This window comes from Chiroxiphia lanceolata, chromosome 6 (genome assembly GCF_009829145.1).
Source record: "Chiroxiphia lanceolata isolate bChiLan1 chromosome 6, bChiLan1.pri, whole genome shotgun sequence".
Lineage (NCBI taxonomy): Eukaryota > Metazoa > Chordata > Aves > Passeriformes > Pipridae > Chiroxiphia > Chiroxiphia lanceolata.
Window position 1 is genome coordinate 16,950,038 of NC_045642.1, and position 21,029 is coordinate 16,971,066.

Consider the following 21,029-nt stretch of genomic DNA (forward strand, 5'->3'; position numbering starts at 1 on the left):
ACTGGACCCAGAAAAGGCAAGCAAAAGGGTCAAAGGCAGCGGGGGACAGAGGAGAAGGGGCTTAGGGAAGAGCAGCTCTCTGGATGCTATGACTTACAATACTGCCATGTAATTTCATTTCTCATTTCTGGAAAGTCGACAGAAGGAAGGCAACTTCTCCGGTAAGAGATCCTGATGGGCAGGAGTCACTGCCCAGTTACAATTTCCTTCCTTTTGAGAAACCTGCCTCCCCTCATCCACCTCCCCCTTTCCCTGGGCCTTCTCTGCATGCTTGCAAAAGGTCATCACTGGCAATTATTATAAGGTCCCAGTGCTGGGTGGGGAGAGGAACCACTGGCCGCTGCCCAGCTGGGCTCGTGACAGGCTATAGGTGCTGTCATGACAGGGTGTGTAGGTGCTGAACAGGGACTCATTCTGCTCTGTGCCCTTGCAGGCGGGTTACATGAGTCTCTCCAAGCCATTGCAGCAGATGTTTTTCCAGGGAGTGCTGTGGCAATGAGAGTGAAGTGGGGCCCACCAGACTGGGCATCTCTCCCTGGGTGAAGCACCACTGTCTACTAAATAGGGACTGGAGGCAGGATGGGTGACAGCCTGGCCAGGAGGAGCACCTGTGAAAAGGGGCCAAGGGGCAGCAGCTGATATATGCAATGTACTCCTGCACTATGGACATTGCCTTTCATCTCTTTATGTGCCAGATGCCCCCTGCCCCAGAACTAGGTGCCAACCCCTATCCTGGCCCTGGCAAAGGGGTGAAGAAAATGGAGAAAGAGCAGGGAGGACGAGGATGTCTGGGGAATGGCAGCTGCAGGTGGCATCTCCATGTGGCTGGACTTCTCACTGGTGGAGGAACAGGGTTGCTGGCTACTTGTGCTCGCTTGTCTTTTGCTGAGGATCAGAGGGATGTGGGACACTGGTGAACCTTCTTCATTGAGGTCTACTTTGCGGTGTCATGCCCAGCTTCCTACCTGGGGCTACCAGTAGCCCTGAACTGAAAACTCAGTCCAAACACATCCTGAAGGAACCTGGCATTACCAAAATAATTTGTGCCCAGGGCTCTTGCAAGCCTGAGGAAGCTGGGCAACCAGAGGGCAGCAAGGGAAGGCAAATGCAGAATTTTGCACTTCTGGGTCAGGGACAGGTTGAGAATTGCACCCCCTAATTCACCACATGCTTCATGCAGCATCCCCCTCTTCTGGCACAGTGTGTCCAGCCAGCCACTGCCCCTGCACAACCTAGTGACTCCAGTAGAGTCGTTACGTCCACGCCAGTAGACCCCCAACCACAGCCACTGGAGCGGGTCACAGCTGAATCACCCACCAGCACAGGTAGAGCACTGCTGGCACAGTGGTGGTGGGATGTGGAGGCATCTCCATTGCTAAAAGACACTGGTCACCAGCATTATGTGCCCTCTCTTGTAGTGACAGGGGTGGCAAATGTGGGGGACCACAGATACCCTGGAGACCTGCTGTGGTAACCACTTCCTGAGCATGGCTCATGGGGGAAGGCTGCTCTTCTCTCTTCCAGCCTAGTTGGAGCACGCTTTGAATTTTATCCAACCTCTGACCCACATCTGATAATAATCAAACCATATTTGTTACAACAACAAGGCTCGTTAGGAGGCTGGCTCCGCTCGGGATGGGGGGGAGGAGACAGCACTTAGTTAATGCCAATGACCTCATCTCATGTGATGTCATTCAAAGGAAAAACACTGAAGTCACTCACATATGGCTCAGCCTGGGGTTTTTCAGCCCATAAAGCTTCAGATTTTCAAAGGCACAATACATGCACCCCTCCCCTCCCTCCTCCACTTACTATAATCATGAATGATTTTCTGGAGGCCTGAGCTCAGACCAATAAACTCGTAAGGAGCTGTGTGGAGATGTATTAAGGAGTCATGTGCTTTGGAAGCAGAGGGGCAAATAATTTTCTCACCCAGGACAAATACAAAGAAGAAAACACATCAACCCCACACACTTCAGAAGCCGCTACTGATGGATAGAACCCAGTAGGACTAAGAAAGCCCATTCCTACATGTCCCCTCTTGCTGGAGTTTTGCGTGTGAGAAGGCTTTCAGAGAGGGTACATTCCTCCAGACCAGGTCCTGCTTCACTGGGAACAGGCAGATAGCTCCATCTGACACAGCCATGCACAGGTGTGAGCAGCCCAGTGCCAGCCTCTTTTCCTGCCAGCTGTTGGGACCCATTCATCTCCAGCTGTTTGAAACCACTCCAGGATGAGCATCCCTCCTGGGTGATGCTCTCAGTGGAGACATTAAGGGGAAAGATGAGCTGGTGGTTAGAGACCTGCTGTCTGGTCCCCAGCTCTGCCCTGCAGCAGAGAACGCCAAAGAAGTTATTTAATCTTTTGTGGCTCAGTTTCCCTGTTGAGGCATTGCCCTTCTTGACGCTGGGGTTCAGAGTTAAACATCACCCAAGGGATGCCCGTTGTCCTGCCAGGAGCAGCCGTGGGGTGCCCTCACCGGACAAGGGGACAGCAGGGAGCAGGAATGGAGAGCGGTGCTGCATTCCCCCCCCTCATCGCGAGGGTTTCATCATACACCGCCCTGGCAGGTGCTAAAATGAGGTGTGGGCACGAGCTTCCTCCCACCACATTCCTGTTCCCGTATTAACTGCGCGGGGCCAAACCCCGGCGTGGTGCAGCGATCCATCTCCTGCCGCGGCTGCTCGCTGCGGGGGGCTTTGGGCGGGCGAGAAAATCGCGGTTGCGCCTTTAAGCAGGGAGCGAAGCATATGTCAGCCCGGCGTTGTGCTGCGTGTCTGTGTGCTGAGTAAGGAATGCGGCCGCATGCCTGACCCGTTAGCTATGAGCGCGGTACGGGCGCGCAGCGAGCGCGGCGGCGGATGGGGCGGCTGCTCCCGGGCTGAGCTCACTCGTGCTGGAGCGGGCGGCGAAGAAGGGGGCGGACGGGGAGAGGGGGCTACACCGGGTCCCCCTACCCCGCACGGGTTTTTTTTAATGCTTTTTATTTTTTCAGCCTGAAGGCTGAAGCCGGGGGGAGGCTGGCGTTGCTCTGCCGCAGGGGCGCTTTTTTGGTTTTTTTAGTATTTTGTTTGCCCGCCAGCTGTTGTTTGGCGACGGTGAGAGGTGTCCCCGCGAGCCGCAGCCCAGCTGCCTGGATGCCCGTGGATGTAATGATTGTTCCCTCCGAGGACCAGTTCTGGACAGACATGCGCGAGGGGCAGATGAAGCTGAAAATAAGGGTGCGGAGGATGAAGGAGAGCAGGGACAAGAGAGGTTTGTCAGCCGGCCTGGCGCCTTTCCTTCCGATGGGGACGGAGCGGGAAGAGAGGGCTGCGCCGCCGGAGCCCTGCTTTGCCCGGGGGCCGGAGATCGCCTTTGCCGAGCGGCCGGCGGGGAGCGGAGCGCGGTGCTGGCGGTACAAAGAGCGCGGGCGGCTGGCGAGCGGGGAGATGGACGCGAACGGGGAGCGTGCGGAGGGGCGCGGAGCGGACCGGTGGCCGGTCGCCAGCCAGGGGCGATGGGTGCAGCGCTGGCGGAGGCGGCCGGGCTGGCACAGGAGCTGCACAGAAGAGAGCAGCTCCTTCAGGCAGGTGAGCGGCTGCCTGCAGCGGGCAGGGGCATCTGCAGCGGGCCCGGCGTTAGGCAGCTTTCCCACCAGGTGCGGGAGCCGATGAGACTGCCTGGCCAGGGGGGACCGCTCCCTGAACCTTCGCCGTGCAGGCAAGCTTGGGGAGCGCGTGGATTGAGCGGAGAAGGGAAGGAGGAAAGCTGCGGGAGCCAGGGCAGGATCTACCGCCAGCATCTCTGCTCCCTCGGGCGCCGGGTTGCGGGGGGGGGAGGGCACCGCGCCCCGGGCAGAGGGCAGTGCGCGGGGAAAGGACGGGCGAGGACGGCGGGGAGAAGAAGGAACCATCGGCCCAGGGCACTGCGCTGCTGCCCGCACCCAGGCAGCTGCCCGCCGGAGCCATTTCGCTCCACTAGCGCTGCGCTGCCTGCCCATCTTCGAGTGGTTTCTTGCAGAAAGGGGGCTTGCAATGTTTCCACTCCCCAGTGCCAGGGCGAAGGGCAAGTGGAGGAAGGGGATATTAACTGGTGCATCCTAAAAACATGCCGAGCCTGGGATGACCTAGATTACCGAAGGGTTGAATCAAGAAACTTCCCCTCCATCACCACTTAAAATGGGAGGCTGCTAAAAGTGCTTGACAGGTTTTTGTGGCGTGAAGCACATAACCCAGTGATGGTGTCATTAGTAATAAGTCACTCCTGGAAATGACACGTTTTTCTTTACTTAGAACCAGTGAGGCTGGTCCAAAGCAGGCACAGTCACCAGAGGAAAATCAAGCCCGACTCGAGGAGTGTATTCATGGTTGTGTGGGCGGAGGGCTTCCTTTCTGCTCCTTTTCCTTTTTTTAAGGATATTTTCCGCTCCTTTGGGAGAATGGGAGCGGGGTCTGGGACCAGCCTGCAAAGCATGGGGGGGCTGGCGCAGGTTGGGAGGCAGCAGTGCGGTGTAGTAGCAGATGGGCAGAGGCTGTTCGGGGTGACCGTTGGGGAAACAGGGAATGCATATGAATCCATAATAGGGCTGATTCATCGGCTTTCTCATCCCTACTGCCTGGAGAAAAAAGAAAAAGGAAAAAAAAAGAGCCAGCAGTGGGGTGATGAAATTTGGTGCCAAATGAGGGGATGGTGAAACCTGGGCAGAGGAGTGGGGGGCGGGGGGGGGGGGAAATAAGGGACTAGCTGAACACTGCACATGTCTCTCCAATGCACTGAGATGGATGGAAGTATAAGAGCATCAGCCAGGAGAGGGCAAGTTGGCCAGGCTGCAGAGCACCAGGATTTCACCAGGCATGTGGGAAGGATGACATGCAAGCAAATGGGCTGTGCCTGTATCAGGCATCACTGGCAGGGATAGGGAAAATCAAAGGGGACTACAGTGTCGAGAGGGAAGCAGTGAGGATGGAGGCAGGGGGAATATTCAGAAACGTCCTAGGCAGCAGGAAATGCTGACAAAGCCCCAGAGCTTCCTGCAGCACAGTGAGTAAGGATGGCAGTAATCGGTGTTTCATCACGCCACCCACCCAGCTTAGCTACCGGCACCAACAGGGTCCCACCCAGCACAAGAGCCAGGGAAACAGCGTTTTTAAAAGAAGGATTATCCCAGCAGCTCTGGGGGTTGGCGTGCAGCGTGCCTGACCCCTCCAATTTCTGTCCATCAACCTGCCACAGAGATGCTCAATCAAACACTCAGGCTCATTGCCATAAGAAGGCTGAGCATGATACAAATGAGGGCTGGAGTTTTGCAGGTCCCCCCAGCTCTTGTCATTTGCTGTACCTCCATTCAGCAAGGTGGTTTAACATTTGGGGATGGATGTGTCAGGGTGCTGAGAGCAGCATGTCCCCTGGGGGCTGGGGTGATAAAGAGGGGGCATCCAGGCAGCATTTTGGCCACAAAGACAGCACAGCAGTGAGGGAGCCATGCTGGCGTGGCGGCTGCTCCAGCAGCAAGCCGAGGCGCGTGCTCACTTGCATGCCCCACTGCTCCTTGCCACGTGCCGCCCTGGCAGCAGCTCTCAGCTACCACAGGCATTTTAATGAGAGCTGGGCAGAGCCTGGCCTCTCTCAGCCCCCTCAGCCACCAGGAGCTTTAGCGGGGCAGAGGGTCTCCAGCACGCGCACAGGCGCAAAACCCGGTGGTGGAGCTGCGGTCTGCCACAGAAGCTCCAGCAGCTGCACAGGGAACCGGTCTCTGAACAGCTCTGGCTGCTGCTCTTTAACACTCATTATAGGAGCAATGAGGGTGGGCTGTAAACCACCTCTTTAATACCCTGTCGGTCTCCTGCCAGCTCCCGGTGTGAGAGCTGGGAGTGAGGAGTGGGGTGCGGCAGCTGCTGGCCCAGAGAGGGTTTGCAGCTCCGGCTGTGCCTGTTCCCCTCCTCCTTGCTGCCACAAACTGATGGCACAGCAGAGTGACATGTCACCTCTTCTTCCCTGTTTCTTGATGAGGAGCCTTGGAGCCCATGATGCACATGGGAGGCTGGCGAACAGGACATGCCCCTGCTGCTTGGTGTGTCTCTAGGGGGATATTTAGGAGACTTATGGGGCTGGGGGTGTTCAAGAGACATGTGACTCTCCTGAAGAGCAGTTTTGGGGTGAGGCAGGTGCCCTGGGCAGCCCTTTGGCAGCCTCTTGCTGTCAGAGTGGCACAGTGTCAAGGCCAGAGCTGTTGGGTTGTTTCACAGGACTCTGAAGGAGGTAGTGAGTCTGTGGGGCTGGAGATGAATGGGCAGTCTACAACCATCAGAGCAAGACATGAGAGGGTTTTCAAACCCCATCTCCACTTTACACCTCCAACCTAGAAAGACGGCCTTGGTGCAGGGAGGGACATAGGGAGCTGCAGGGAGCTGGGATATCCTTGCTTCATGTGTCCCACACCTTCCTTTTATCCCCAGCAGCATCTTCCCTAACATCTCATGCAGCTTAATGGATTGCAAATCCCTAAAGCTGGGGCTTACCACCAGAGGGAAAACAATGCCACACCACATCCCTGTCTCTAGCCAGGACTTTGTCACCTTCCCTGCATCACCACTGCTGCCCAGCCTTGGCAGAGAAGGGAACAACTCAACTTACAAGTGATAGATTTTGCCTGAGATGTTGTCAGTGACTCAACCATGAGTTAGATGTCCTCAGAGACCACCTGAAGGTGACAGCCAGAGCAGTGGAGGGGGGTCCCCAGGTGCATCAAGGTCCCAGCTCAGCAGTCCAACATCTCTGTCCTTCAGCTTTCTGATCTCCTTCCGTGTCCGTCAGCCCAGTGCCAGCACTGGGGCTTTTTGTTCATTTTGATTACAGCCATCTCAGGGCCATACGCACACAATGGTGCAAAGACAGACTGGCAAAGGGCATCCCCACTGTGCCATTTGCTGCTCAAGGGGAGAAGTCACAGGGCTTCCCAACAGTTACAGCAGTGCTGGTACTACAGGAATCTTTTCAAAGATGCTACTGGCATCTTCCTCCTGGGCTAATGAATGGGCTCAGGAAGGATTCCCAGGCAGTCTGCCTTCCCTCTGCAGCATCTGTTCTCCCAGTAAATCCAGTTTCACTGGGAGGTTATCACAGATGTTCAGCTGGAAAATGTGCAGAGGTGAGAGCCTGGTAAAGATGGGGATAGGGGAGAAGTTGTGGGCTTTTCCCCACTCCTCGATATGACACAAGGCCCATGCAGAGCAGGGCTGGGGGCTGGCCCAGAGGTGTCTGTGCAGAGCACAGCAGGAGGTGGAAGGGTGGTCAGCACCCTGTGAGCGAAATCCAAGATGGGGGAGATACAAGCTTTCAGTTGTTGCACTCTTCTGGCACTAAGTTGCTACAATACCCCGTGCCTCAGTTTCCCTCTTTCCTCTAGCGGGTGACAGCACTCCCCTCCCTCTTGAAAGCTGCATTTCTCTTAAGCCTCACCATGAGCTTGACATCACACAAGGTTTTTGTCTCTGGGGGCATGGCTGAATAAACTCCTCAAAGCCTGGGGGATGATTTTCACCTCCTAGCCCTCACAGAACCTGCCTGATGCCGGTTCTTGGCTCTTCCTTCCTCCATCTGAAGCAGGAGCGATGAAGGCATCCCCACTTCTGTTCTGGTTTCCTTCTCTTCTGGTTCCTACTTCTCCTCCTGGGCACCCCTTTCTGCCTCGGGTAATTGGAGTGCCCAGGGAGACACTGTTTTTTCTAGGGAATGGTTTTGAGATCCCTCGGGAGTGCTGGAGTCATGAGTGGCTCACTGGGATGTGCTGCACGAGGACCAGCTCCTCCCCAGCAAGCCCTCACCAGGCTGGAGGGGAGCATCAAGAAGAAACCAGAGATCCCCAAACACCCACTCCATGACAGATACAAATCCTTCCTGAGCTTAATTCCACACATGCCAAGAGAAAGGACACTCCTGGCACCAGCACTGTGAATAAAAAAGGAAAGGCTAGAAAGATCCAGTGCTACCAGACTCCTCACCTCACTGGGCTCTGCTGCTCTCTCCCAGCAAAATCTGGGATCCATGGCCTGTGACAGAGTGGGGAAAGCCCAGGTATCAGCTGGAGCCCAGCCAGGGACAAATGCTGCCTTTGGGATTGTTTTGAAGAGCTGCTTTGCTTTCTAAAAATGAAAGGCATGCTGGAGCAGCCAATGCAGGGTGGGGTGATGTTGGGATGGTGTCGGGTACCCAGCTCCATCTCTAGGGTTTCCCCCAAGCCCAGGCTGCCCTCAGCAGCTGCAAGTATGGGGGAAATGAGGACAGGCAGGCTGGGAGCATGCCCGGGCTCCTGGACGCAGGGTTGAGGCTTTGCTTAGGACAAGCGAGGTGAGCTGTGGGCATCATTTCAGGTGCTGGCATCCTGCGGTTGTGGCAGTCTGCCTGGGTAGGCACTGCAGCCGGGAGCGCTGCTGCACTCTCTTGCAAACATCCCTACCTGCTTCACAACCCCCTCAACTCCTGCCTAGACTTCCCCAGGCAGGGCTGGCAGGGGATCTGCAGTTGGGTGAGTGCTGGCAGAGGTGGGCAAGGGGGAGAGAGCAGCATGCCCCGACCTGCTTGAACTATGAGATCACCTTAAAGAGTCATACAAACCCATACACTGCCCTGGGCAGCTCCTGATGAATGCAAGTGAGCACAGAGGCTGGAGACCTGTGGACCAGAGCAGGCACTGATCCCTGGGGCTGCGCTTGTGTGCACTGTGCTCCCCAAAAATGTTCGTTCAGAAAAATTCCCGTGTTGTTTTGCGCAAGTCCAGAGGTCAAATCTGTGCCCCACTCAAATCCAAGTGCTGCAGGCTTCCCTGGGGGGCAACTGAAGTAAACACTTCCCCAAGGCATCAGCAGTGTGTGCTCAAGCACAGGGCAAAGCAGGGAGGTCGCAGAGCTCTGGCTAGTGATTGATGTGTCTTGGCAATGGGGACACAGCACAGGGATGAGCAGTAACCAGAGCTATGCTGCACCTGTGCTGGGCCTCCTGCTTTTTCTCTGATTTAATGTCCCAGTTGAGAGGTGATGTCATTTCAGAGAGAGCCAGAGAAAAGGAAGTGCTGGAAAAGATAAGGTACTTTAACTCTACCCATGCCGGTTTGACTGGGTTTTGAAGCCAGGAAGCCAGGAGCTGTGTTAGCTGCCAGCCAGGAAAACATAAGAGAGGGGAGGAGAGAGGTTTGTTGAAGGACACCTTTCTCTTGGGCCACTGGGAGCTGACACCTGGAGGTGCTGAGATAGAGGATGATGGAGGACCTTGGATGTTCCTAGGTGGTGTGAGAATGATTTTGTGCACTGCTCTGGCTTCTCCATCACCTTCATCTCACAGACATGTCAGATGGGTTTTCTACAGTACCAGTCATACCAGAGCCTGGATGCCACAGCAGTAGGCAGAAAGGTGCTCCAGGAAGATCAGCAGAAATGCTGCCAAGATGCTGGAGAAGGTAAATGGAGAATATGCCAAGGCTGCCCTGCTTTTAAAGGGGACAGAGACTGTCTCATTAAAAGGTCTTGTCTAGCAGTGGGACAGAGACTGTCTCATTAAAAGGTCTTGTCTAGCAGTGGAGATGGGACATGGCTTCCCATGGTGCTGAGTCCAGAGACTTGGACTTTCAAAAGGATGTTGTGGGGGCATCCTGGTCCTTCTGACGGTCAAAGGCGGTCAAGCCCCCAAGTCCTCTCTGCCCTTTGGGTGATGTCAGGCTGCATCTGCTCGTTCACATGACTGGGAAAACCTCAAGGGAGGCTTGAGGCAGATATGACTCAAAGTCCCCTCCGTTGCATGAAGCTGCCACCCAGATGTCCTCAGCTGGAAGGGAGTGAGGTTAGGACACTGCTAGCCAGACCTGGCTCTACTCTGGATCTACGGGATCAGTGAGTGAGAGCAAATCAGAATCACCACTGGTCTTATGCAACTGTGCAGGACATGTGACAGCACTGGGGGTTTTCCAGCTCCCCAAGCTGCCCACCATGCAGTCTTGCTACCCTGTTTAAGTGCTCTTTCCTCTTGAGCTGGCGACTGCCTTTCAGGCTTTTGACCATGCCAGTCAGCTACCATAACAGTAGCTCTGGCTGCCACATGCCACCTACTGCAACCTCAGCTGGGAGTTTTCTCTCAGCACTGGGCTTCAAGATGCTCAAGCTGGATGTGACTGCCCAGCAGCTTGGTGCAGTAAACTGGGTGCTGCTTGCTGTCACATTAAGTAAGGTCAGAGTATGAAAAACAGCAATGGCCTGCAGGTACTGTGATGCCTGTGGTTCAACATGGTAAAAATCATGGGCTCAGCAGGGCAGGGCAGAGAGGGCATCTCTCAGAAACCACAGTGTGCAAGTGTAGCTAATGGAGCAAGGTTTGGGCTGACCTCTCCAACCCAGGGAGCTTTGCACCTTGGTGGGCTTGTTTGTCATCACCCTGCCCTGATGGATTTTGCTATTAAAAAGTGACCCTGGCTGTCCTCAGAATAATAGGCAGACAAGAAAAGGACTTTCTCTTCTTGTTATTTGTCTGAATGGAGTTGCAAAGAGCCAACTTCATTGGAGAGGGTGAGGGATGCTATGTGCAGGAAAAATCAAAACTGGATCTCCATTTCTTTCTCCATGGGTATGTCATAGTCATCACAATGTGTCTGCACTGATTAGCAGTGGCTGCTGGCTTTTTGCTCCTCAAGGCTCTGTTCTCAGTGCAGCGGGGCTATCACCACTTTGTGTCCAGCCTGGGTCTCGGGGTGCCAGGTACTGATGATCTCAGCCTTGCTGTAATGAGCTCAGTGTCCCCATTTTCTCCACAGGAGGTTTTGCCACCTTCTCGTCCTGCTTCCCGGGGCTCTGCGAAGGGAAGCCAGCTGCCATTCTGCCGATGAGCATCTCCCAGCCATGCTTGCCTGTGGCCAACGTCGGCCCCACGCGTATCCTGCCGCATCTCTACCTGGGCTCCCAGAAGGATGTCCTAAACAAGGTACAGCTCTGTCAAAGGGACACATCTGCCCTGTCCCGTCTGGGACCTCAGCCATGCAGAGGGGTGAAGGTATTAAAGACTCCTCTCCTGCCCAGTGGGAAGCCCACGTGTGGTCAGTTGGAGCCTACCGTGAGGCTGAAGGAAGGGAGTGCAGAGCATGGCAGAACTGAGGAGGGTGGTCACAGGAAGAGTCGTCTTACACTGATGAGCTCTGGGGTGATCAAACTCTTCCCAAATGCCTGTAGCAAACTCAGAGGCAGGAGGAACATGTCCAGGAAAAAACCTGGGCTTGGAGGGGGAGTTACCGCAGCTGGAGGGAGATGTGGGACAGGAGCCAGCTTTGCACCCACCCGCCTTACCAGCCAGGCTGCCAGATAACACCAGTTTCAGCAATCCTGTGATCCCCTTGGGAGCCAGAGGGAGTAGGAGCAAGCTGGGGTATTCAGCCAAAGCAGCATGGGGATGGGCGTCTCTGGCCAGGGACACGGGCTTATTCAGGAGGCCCAAAAATGAGCAAAGTTTTGCTGTGATGAGAGAGGAGAAAAGAGGAACAATGCCCTTTTAAAGGTGTCGGAAGGGCTGTGTTATGATGTCATGCCAGGGAAGGAATTTTGTTTAAAGGAAAAATAATGATGAGAAGAAAGAAAGACGAATTGCTGTTAAATTGCTTCCAGGCATCTGCCTACCATGGGCATGAGGGAGCCAGCCAGGCGTCCTCACCCAGGGCAGGCAAGTAGGGAGAGGGACCACAACACCAGAGGGGTGTTGGAGGCAGAAAGGAGGGAGAGAGAAATTATATACAGGGAGTAGAAGAAAACGAAAGAGAAAAATGCCAAGAATGTAAGCCTGGAAGCTCGACTGGCTCCATCGAGCCTGCTGGGGCGGGCAGGAACCAGCCAATGGAGAGCCAGGGCCAAAATCCTGGTGCCGAAATCCTGAGGAGCCAATGCCAGGCAGGGATATTGATGTTTTCCTTCCCTCCCCACCTCTTTGGAGGGCTTTGTTTATCTTTTGGAACTATGTTTTCTGCCATCCCCACAATGTGGCCACGTGCTGGAGAAGAGAGAAGCGTTACCCATGCGTGGTCTCTGCACCTGACCTTGCTCTGTTACCTGTGGATAGAGCATCTTCTGGCCACTTTGGTTAACGTAGGGTGCTACCAATGATTAACTCCACTCTGTTGGTGAGATGCCTTCTCTCTCCCTCAGCTGATACTTTCACAGCCTTCAGCCAGAGATTTTGCTAATTTCCATTCTTGTATTTTCCTGTTCCTCTCATACTGGGGTTCTTGGTTTTTCCCCTCTGAAACCCCTTTCCAGGTGTCTTTGGCCCTGCTTACTTTTACTTGGACCAAAATAAAGATCTGCTGAGGTTCAAACCTGTGTCATCTAAACTGACACAACCTTCTCAGCTGCTCTCTGCTGTATTATCATCAACTAGGCCAAGGCAGCAGTAGGAGACCCATGGGATGGGTCTGGCTGAACTCAGCTGATCACTTGATGGCTTGTTTCCCACCAGGATTTGATGACGCAGAATGGGATAAGCTATGTCCTAAACGCCAGCAACTCCTGTCCCAAGCCAGACTTCATCTGTGATAGTCACTTCATGCGCATTCCTGTCAATGACAACTACTGTGAGAAGCTGCTTCCCTGGCTGGACAAGTCCATTGAATTCATTGGTGAGCTTTTCTTACAATGGTTGCAGGCCCTCTGGTTCTCAGCCTTCACAACCTGAACTCTTATCCTATCCTCCATGGTCTTCCTCCCAGCAACCGTTGTCCTTTCACACAAAGGGGCTGAGGGTTGGGGAGGGAGGATAGAGTCATTTTGCTCACCGTCTCTGTTCTCTCTTTCCTCTACCATGCTCCAGACAAAGCCAAGGTGTCCAGCTGCCAGGTGATTGTGCACTGCTTGGCTGGGATCTCCCGGTCAGCCACCATCGCCATTGCCTACATCATGAAGACCATGGGTATGTCATCAGATGATGCTTACAGGTGAGTTTTCCCCTGAGGGCAGGGCGGTTATGCCGGTATGCTTCACTCCAGGGAAGGAAAGCAGGCTGAGCCCAGAAGGACAGGGTCAGGGCTCCTTCAACCTCCATCTTGCCTTGGCTGGCTCCCAATAAAAACCAAACCAAACCTCCTCTCATAAAATGCACTAACAAGGAATGGTGGGGAGCGGTAGAAGGGGGTGGGGAGGCAGTCCCAGCTCTGATCCTGGGGCATCCTGAGGCCCCATGGTTCCCCAAGACCTCTTTCTTTGGAGAGTCTGGTCAGAAGGTTCTGGACAATACCTTTTCTCCCCAAAGAGGCTGAGACAGTAGGGGTGACCTACTGAATGACCAAGCACCAACTGGGGCTGTCTGTGGTTCTCGGCAGGTTTGTTAAGGACCGTCGCCCGTCCATCTCGCCCAACTTCAACTTCCTGGGCCAGCTCCTGGAGTACGAAAGGAGCCTGAAGCTCCTGAAGGCCCTGAAGACAAAGGGTGACCGGGGCGAGGGGGATGCCCAGCAGGACCCAGCAGAGGTGGCTGAGGGCAGCCGGCATCCCCTAACACCTACCTCAGAGAAGGCCGAGGACATGCCGAGAAGCACCAGCTCGGTGTCCCCCAACAGTGACCCTGAGCGGCAGGGTGGGACCCCAAAGGTCTTGTCACCCACCACCCTGCAGCAGGGGCTCAATGGCTTGCACCTCTCCTCCGAGCGCATCCAGGACACCAACCGCCTGAAACGCTCCTTCTCCCTGGACATCAAGTCTGCCTACTCCCCCAGCCTGCGGCAGGACCCCCCTGGACCCCCTGGACCCGGGGAAGCCCCCAAACTCTGCAAGCTGGACAGCCCCTCGGGCCCTGGCAGTCTTGGCCCCTTCTCCCCAGGGGCAGAGAGCCCTGACCGGCCAGTGGGGCCTGAGCTCCTGCTGGAGGCCAAGGTGAGGCAGCGGCGGAAGCATCGGCACCCAGCGGGCTCACCAGCCCACGGGCTCAGCCTCAATGTTGGCGGGACCTGTGCCACACGCAAGAGCCCCGGCGCTGAGGACGGGCTGCCACCACGGCTCGGCCAGCCGCCCACCACCCCCGGCACCACCACCGCCACTGCTGCCTGGAGTGGGGTGCACCTGGAGTCCCCCAGCACTCCCTCTGGCGAGGCTGGATGGTACTTTGGCAAGGACTCTGGTGGTGCCGGCGGGAGCGGCGGGAGCCTGTTTCCCAGCTCTGGCCCGTATCCGCCGCCGTTCGGCTGCGGCGGGGTGGCGGGCGGCTGTGAGATCAGACTGAGGGACAAGGCGCGGGCCGAGCCGCGGGACGGGCGGCACAGCTGGCATGAGGAGGCCGGCGCTGAGAAGCAATTCAAGCGGAGGAGCTGCCAGATGGAATTCGAGGAGACCATGTCCGAGGGCAGGGCTCGTGAAGAGCTGGGCAAAATCAGCAAACAGTCCAGCTTTTCAGGCAGCATGGAGATCATCGAGGTGTCCTGACACTCACCTGGGGCGCCTGGAGAGATGGGTTGGGGACAGGGCGGGGGGATATTTAAGCTGGGGGGACAGGGGAGGGGGGTGGTGGGGTGGGGGGTGTATTTATACTTGCGCGTGCATTTTCGGGAGCGCAAGCGCTGAAACCGAAGCAAAGGTGGATGAGTCTTTCCGAAGTCGGGAAACATAATGGCGGATGCTTAGTGTCCCTCCTGCACTCACCTCGGTCCTTCCCTCCCATCCGCAGGGGGTCCCAGCCCTCAGAGACCTGCACTCAAAGTTTGGGCATAAAACTCAAGTGGGAAGAGACAGGGGTGGCAATTTTGGCTGTGGGGATGGGGCACAGCATTTGGAGGGGGGACCACAACTGCCCCTTCCTGGCGACCTGGTGCACTAAGCATGCTCCCCTGTGTTTCTCTGGCTAAGTATCCTAAAAATGCTGCACTGAAGCAGCCCTATACATATATAAATATATATTATATATAATATAAAGAAAAAAAAACCCGAAAACACACACACGAAAGAAAAGGTAAATGGTTTTACTGCGATTTTTATTGATACGTAAATAATATTTCAATTTTTTTGTTTTGTTTTTAATTTATTGAAGCTGTTCATTCTGGCAATGATTTGCAGACAATGTGGGGCGGTACTTTCAGCTCTATTTTTACTGTGTATGGTATTTAAATCTGAAATACGAGTTTCTAAGCAATATCTGAGGCCTGTGGCTCCTTCTATAGTTCATATCCAAGACATAGATTTCCCCCCCTTCCCTCTGGGCACACCAACAAGGGGACAGGAGACTCTTTTGGACACTTTTTCTAGAAATGAACAAGTAAACAAGCAGACCATAAAACCTTCTTACAACACAAACTGAGCCAGAAAACTCTTCTGGAAGCTGCTGCCTCTTCTTCAGACCTTGGTCTCTGTTTGCTTCTCCTCATCTCCATTTATTACCGCCATCCCAGGCATCATCCCATCCCATGCATTGTCCCCATCCTGGTCGTCACTCCATCCCAGCCATGCCCCGCTCCCCTCCCCTCCCTTGGGCTGCCCATCCTCACTGGAGTGGGCGAGGAGGGAGTCACCTGAAGTGGATGGAAGGCTGCAAGGTGTCATTTCCAGCTGCCTGGGGAAGGCATTGGAAGGTGCCACAGTGGAGGCAGGGAGGCTGGTGGTAGTTGGGATTTCTTGTTGGGAGGTGTGTTGCCTGCCTGCTCCAGCCCCTCAGCTCCCCCTCGCCTCAGCCACCTTGCTTGGGAGCTACGGGCACTGCTTTCCCTTTGGAAGCACTGGTTTTTCAGGCTTTCCTACAGCCTTTGTTTCACATCTGAGAAACTCAAGGGGGGTGTGTTTGCAGGTGCTGGGGCTCCTCCAGTCCTGTTCCCCTCCAGGCTGGCTCCCCTCTTTCCAGCAGATGATATGCTGTCCAGACACGAAGCTCTGCAAGCACATGGCGGGGCACAACTGACTTATTTTCAGAGGTGGTTGGCTGCTTCCTCCCATCTGGTGGGAAGCCAAGCTCCTGCCCCCAAACCCCAATGTCAGGATTGCTGAGAAGCTGCTTTCTGAAGCTGGAGGCACTGAGCTGCCTCCACTGCAAAGCACATCTTTCCCTGTGGCTGTCTTTGCTTTCTCCCTTCTCGCACTAGTTTGCAAAGCTAATACCTCAGGGGTCTGTGTTTGTGCATGTCTGTGTCCTGTGTCATCCTTGGAGTGTTGGTTTGTTTTCTTTTCTGGGTCCACATGGTTTCTCTCCCTTTCCCTTGTTCCTCCTCGTGTCATTCGTTTCTATCTTTAAATCAAACTACCCGTGACAAAACCAAATGATCTCAGGTTTAAAACTGAACACAAAGCAGAGGCGTGAGAAGCTGCAATCATGCAAGGAGGGGCTGCTCACTTCAGCTCGTTGCTTCCTCAACCACCTCTGTGTTTGCAGTTGAGGCAAGTCTCCCTGGAGATTCCTCGCTCTCTTTGGGCCGGCTTTAGTTTTTCTGGTTTTCCATGGAGCTGTTTGGTGAGATGCTGGGGACCCCCACGTGCTCCTGCCTGGTTCCCCGAGGTGTGGCAGGGAGGGATGGGGGTGGCTGGAGAGCCAGGGACCACCTGCCTCTCTCCCCACATCACTTTTGATGAGGGTGAGAGATCTCAGACAGTCCTCAAAAGCCTACCACCACCCATCTTTGCCTCCAACAACCACCTCAAACCTGCTCAGTGTTGCCAACCTGAACATTGCTCCCTTCTGATTATGAAAGGGTGATGACACTATTTTCTGGGCTCCCTTTTTAGATTTCGAAAGGCATTTGGGTCCATCCCATGAGTCAGGCAACTATTTCAGGAGCTCCTCTTGCAGCAGGGTCTCCTAAGTAGGCATTGATGTCAAGTCCAAGGAGGGAGGGTTAAAAGGCTTCGTCCTCCTGGTAGCCCACCCACCAGGCATAGTGTTAGTGTCACCTGCCTCCTGGCCCCTCTTCCCCTTCTGCTGCCTCAGTGACAACATCTCTTCCCCAGCATGCCAGTGGTCATTGTCTGCTGATCTCTGCTCCATAGGACTCAGTTCCTGCCCATTCTGTAGCCCTCCAGGGTTGGTGCCAGCATGGACTAACTGAGCTCAGGTCAGGCAAGTTGCTGGCAGGAGCTGGCTGGGTGTAGCTTTGAGCAATGCGAGGGGGCTAAATGTCTTCCCAAGGGATTTAACAGAAAGAGGACAGCAGGTCAGCACAGCCAGGTGGGGACATGAGACAAGCTCTGGGGTGATTCATCCTGTTAGCTGACACTGTGTTACAAGCTCAAAAAAGCAGATGGAGCAAGTCAGGAAGGAGAGGGTGCATGTTGTAAATGAGACCCTGAATATCTGCAAGGAGGCAGATATGTGGTTTGCTTTTTGTCATCTCCACTCTGCCATCACCTGGATGCTCCTCAGACATGCTTGAGGTGTTAGGCACTATGGACTCCTCTCTCCTCTGAAACCAGAACAAAGATAAGTATATTTTAAGATTAGTAGATCATGAATGCCAATAGACATTAATGATCCACCTCTGTAGCCTTATTTTGATGTACTTTGCATTCATCCCTCTCCTTTACATTGGGCATGTGCACTAGAAGCCTGCACATATACAATATTTGAAATGTATATCCAGAAAATAAGCCTTGATGGAGCAGCCCTGCCTGAGTGTCTCCTGCCAGCGCTGACCCAAAACCATCAGGGTCACCAAGTGGCTTGCAATTAACTTAAATTATTTTTTTAAATTAAACTCTGTCTTAGACCACTTTGTCCATGAATCAGAGAGCTGTGAGTTGTCATGAGGATGGATGTGCTGGCTGGTAATCCTCCCCATCATCTGTCAGCTGAGTCTTTTTATAGGCTCTCACAGCCAGATGACCCAACCCAAAGCCTCACTGGAACGAAACATCACCTTTCCATGCTGGTCTGATGAGAGTGCATTCATTTGTAGGGATCTACAGTGGCAAAGTGTGAGCAGGGGAAAGGAAAGGTCGCTGCTTTCAAGGGAGGAACCAGCAAAGCTGTTGAGTGTCCAACAGCAGAGGCAATGAGTGGATGAGCTTTCCATGACACGAAGGATTGAGCAAACTACAGCTCTCCTTCGGACTAGAAAGGACATTGCACCTTTCCTTCCAGCCTGTCTCCAGGGCTGAGCATCCCAGACACCTTCCCAGCTGCCTTTTGCAGGGGCTGAGCGAAGCTGGCAGGAGGGCAGTGATCAGGTTGGCAACACTGAGCCAGAGGCTTGGGTCAGAGCAGGCTCGTCCCTGGCCTCAGCAGCAGCAGCATCCCCAGCCCCTGCTGCTTTCCCAGCCCTTCTATTTGTCTGCTTGTTTCTTTGGACATCCATCCCCTTTACATCTGCCCCTTAGGAGACAATGCCCCCCAGAATCCCCTTTTGCTGTCCCCTTTACCCTCCCATCCTTAATACTAATGATAATAAGCTATCAGTGTTGTCATTGCAATCTATGAATGATAGATTTGAGTATTTATGATTATTATTATTATTATGATTATTATGGTTATGATTCTGTACCTTTTTGCTTCTTACTCTTTGTATGTTGCTCTTTGTTTCTCTGTTGTGAATAAAAGCAAGGCCCCATCACACCTTCTCTCTGCTCCCCACAGCCCAGCTGTGGCTGCACTCTGCACAGCTCCTGACTGCCCCAAGCCTCAAAGGCAAACCCTTGTCAGAGGAGCTGGAGGAAGGTGCTTCCTAAGGATATTAAGGCACCCAAACCTGGAGCAGATCTATTCTCTTAATTCTTCCCTTCCCTTCCTGCAGCTCCTCTCCCCCATACAGGTGCCTGCTCATTGATGCAAGAGGCGGGAACCTACTGGCATGAACAACGGAAAATTAAATAGCAAAAGCTTAAAGGTTTTGTAACAGCTTTAAGGGGCATTGGCCAGGCATCCAGTTCATGGAGGCAGCTCCCTCCAGGTTGTGGGTCATCTCACCTTCTTCAGCTGGCTGCACCTGCAGACTGCACTTTCACCCACAGGGGCTTCTTGCTCTGGTATCGCAGGTGACTTGCAAAGCTGCCCTGCTCAGCCGAGCCCGGCCACGGCCACGCTGCTTTAGCCAAGTGTCCTGAGCTTTCTTGGCTTGAGTGTCCTCCTCGTGCCAGTCAGCTCCCCTGCCCAGGGACAGTACAGCCTGGGGAGGACATGCGGCCAGTGCTAGAGCAAGCTCAGTGGCAGAGCAGCAGGGAGACATGTGAGTGGCCTCTGGTACCTGGAGGGATTTAGGAAAGGGATGGCTCCCAACATGGGACTTGATACGGCTTTTGTCCAACACTGATAAATTGGGGTGTTGTAAGCAGACAGAGTCTGGTGCTGGTTTTTTGCACCCATTGCTTGTGCTCCTTGTACAACTCAGAGGTTTCCAGGTGACTGTAAGGTGGAGCAGGAGACACTAGGGGAAGGGAAGAGGAACCCTGTCTGCACTGTGGTACGAAACACTCTCTGTACTGCGCCAGCCCCATGAAAAGTCATTTTAATTTGTGGGGTTTAACTCTGGCCTTCTCCAAGTGGCCCAGGCACAGTTTCTTGTCTCTGTCATGACTTTGCTTTGTCGTGGGCTGGGGTCCTTCTCATCACGCTGTGCTGAACATGTTTCCAAGGTTGCTCTGAGACCACAATGGAGAGGAGAGAGCTCAGGTCTCACCCCTCTCTCAGGGGACCCTGGTAGACCCCTCTTGGGGTCCTGGTCCAGCATCACCCGTCCTACCTCACCTGCCTTTGGGGCAGCCGTGGACAGGGAGGGAGCAGGCAGGTTCAGACCATGCTGGGACTGAGCCTTGTCTCCCACCCTCATCCCTGCAGGATCAGACCCTTCTTCAGCAAGCACAACACAGAGAGGGGTCTGCACGCACCCTGGTGTACCAGGGGGACTCCCAAGCAGGGAAGAGAGGGTCTGGCCATCAGCCCCACCACGCTCCCTTCCTCGCTGTCCGTTCGGCCAGCACCGGCATCGGACCCGGGGAGACACCCTGCCCCTGCCTCGTCTTTATTTATTTATTACCAGAGGCTGTAAACAGCAGTGCTTTTCTACCCTCTACTTTCTTTTCCTTTCTTTTGTATTTTGGAACAACGTGTTGTAATAAATACCCAAATAGGTGTTTTAACAGCTGGTGTCAGCCTTGGTTTATGGGGGTCAGACTTTCTCAGGATGGGGCTGGAGAATCCTCTTTGGGGATCTGGGGAGGGAGATGGACCTTTAGCTGCACTGATGAGGGCCAGAGCTGGTGGAGAGCTAGACACAGAGCCAGGCCTGGACACAACCAGACCTGTATCTATGTATAGGGCCCAGCAGCTGAAAGCTGCAGCTGGACTAATTCAAAGCAGAAGTAAGACTCATGGTTGAGAGAGTAGGGGCATAAAAATTAATTGGGGCATTCATGGGCTCTCAGACTGCAAACGGCCACTCTAGGGACTTCTGAGGGTCCAGTGTGGCTCTGAAGCTGTAGGCAGGCAACTGAGCATCCCCATTCTAGTGGAAAGGGCTGGCCAAGTCCTACTCTGGATGGGTATACATGAGTGTAGGGAATGGTACAGAATCAGGGAATGCTGAGCTAAAGAGCAAAAAGGCATGGAGTGTTTGCATTGAAATTATTCTTGTTATTATTACTATTACCATTATTGTTATTATTTTTCTTCCCAGCTATGTTCTGTTCCCCCCTTCCTCCTGACACGATGGCAGCGTGTAGCTGCATGTTTGCTGTGCACTGCAGCTAAACCGTGTAAACATTCCCCAACTCCCCATGGCCAAGTGAGCCATCCTGGCCAGCCAGCAGCCCCATTTTGGCTGTCCTCAAGCGGAAGCTGGTGGAGGCACTTCCCCGCTCCCCCCTGCAGCAGGTTTTCTCTGGAGGGAGGAGAAGGTGTGAGCAGGCTCCCTGCAGTTCTGGCTCCAGAAAGCCTCAGCACTTATTGACTCAGACGCAGAAGGGACATCCATCCCCACAGCTGCTTTCCACAGGCTGGGCTAAATCCCCTGGTCTTTTATAAATCCACTCCCCTCATCCAGCTGCAATTGCTGAGTCTTTTGTAAAACCTCTTGAAACTACTGCCATCAGCTGCTGCTGGAGAAGAAATGACAGCGCCCAGTGTGAAGC

General features: G+C 54.2%; 1 protein-coding gene across 7 annotated transcripts in view; it reads left to right on the forward strand.

Annotated features, from left to right (window-relative positions):
- Nucleotides 1-20,041, forward strand: part of DUSP8 (dual specificity phosphatase 8) — a 46,819-nt gene extending 26,778 nt beyond the window's left edge. For 6 of the 7 annotated variants that reach the window (XM_032690483.1, XM_032690486.1, XM_032690484.1 and 3 more), the window contains exons 4-7: nucleotides 10,778-10,944; nucleotides 12,463-12,622; nucleotides 12,814-12,937; nucleotides 13,322-20,041. In XM_032690483.1, coding sequence (XP_032546374.1) covers nucleotides 10,778-10,944; nucleotides 12,463-12,622; nucleotides 12,814-12,937; nucleotides 13,322-14,417 — 1,547 coding nt within the window. In that variant the 3' untranslated portion in view covers nucleotides 14,418-20,041. Of the gene's footprint in view, nucleotides 1-2,693; nucleotides 3,256-10,777; nucleotides 10,945-12,462; nucleotides 12,623-12,813; nucleotides 12,938-13,321 lie in introns of those variants that run through there. The other variant, XM_032690489.1, reaches the window with a different exon arrangement.
- The last annotated feature ends 988 nt before the right edge of the window (nucleotides 20,042-21,029 follow it).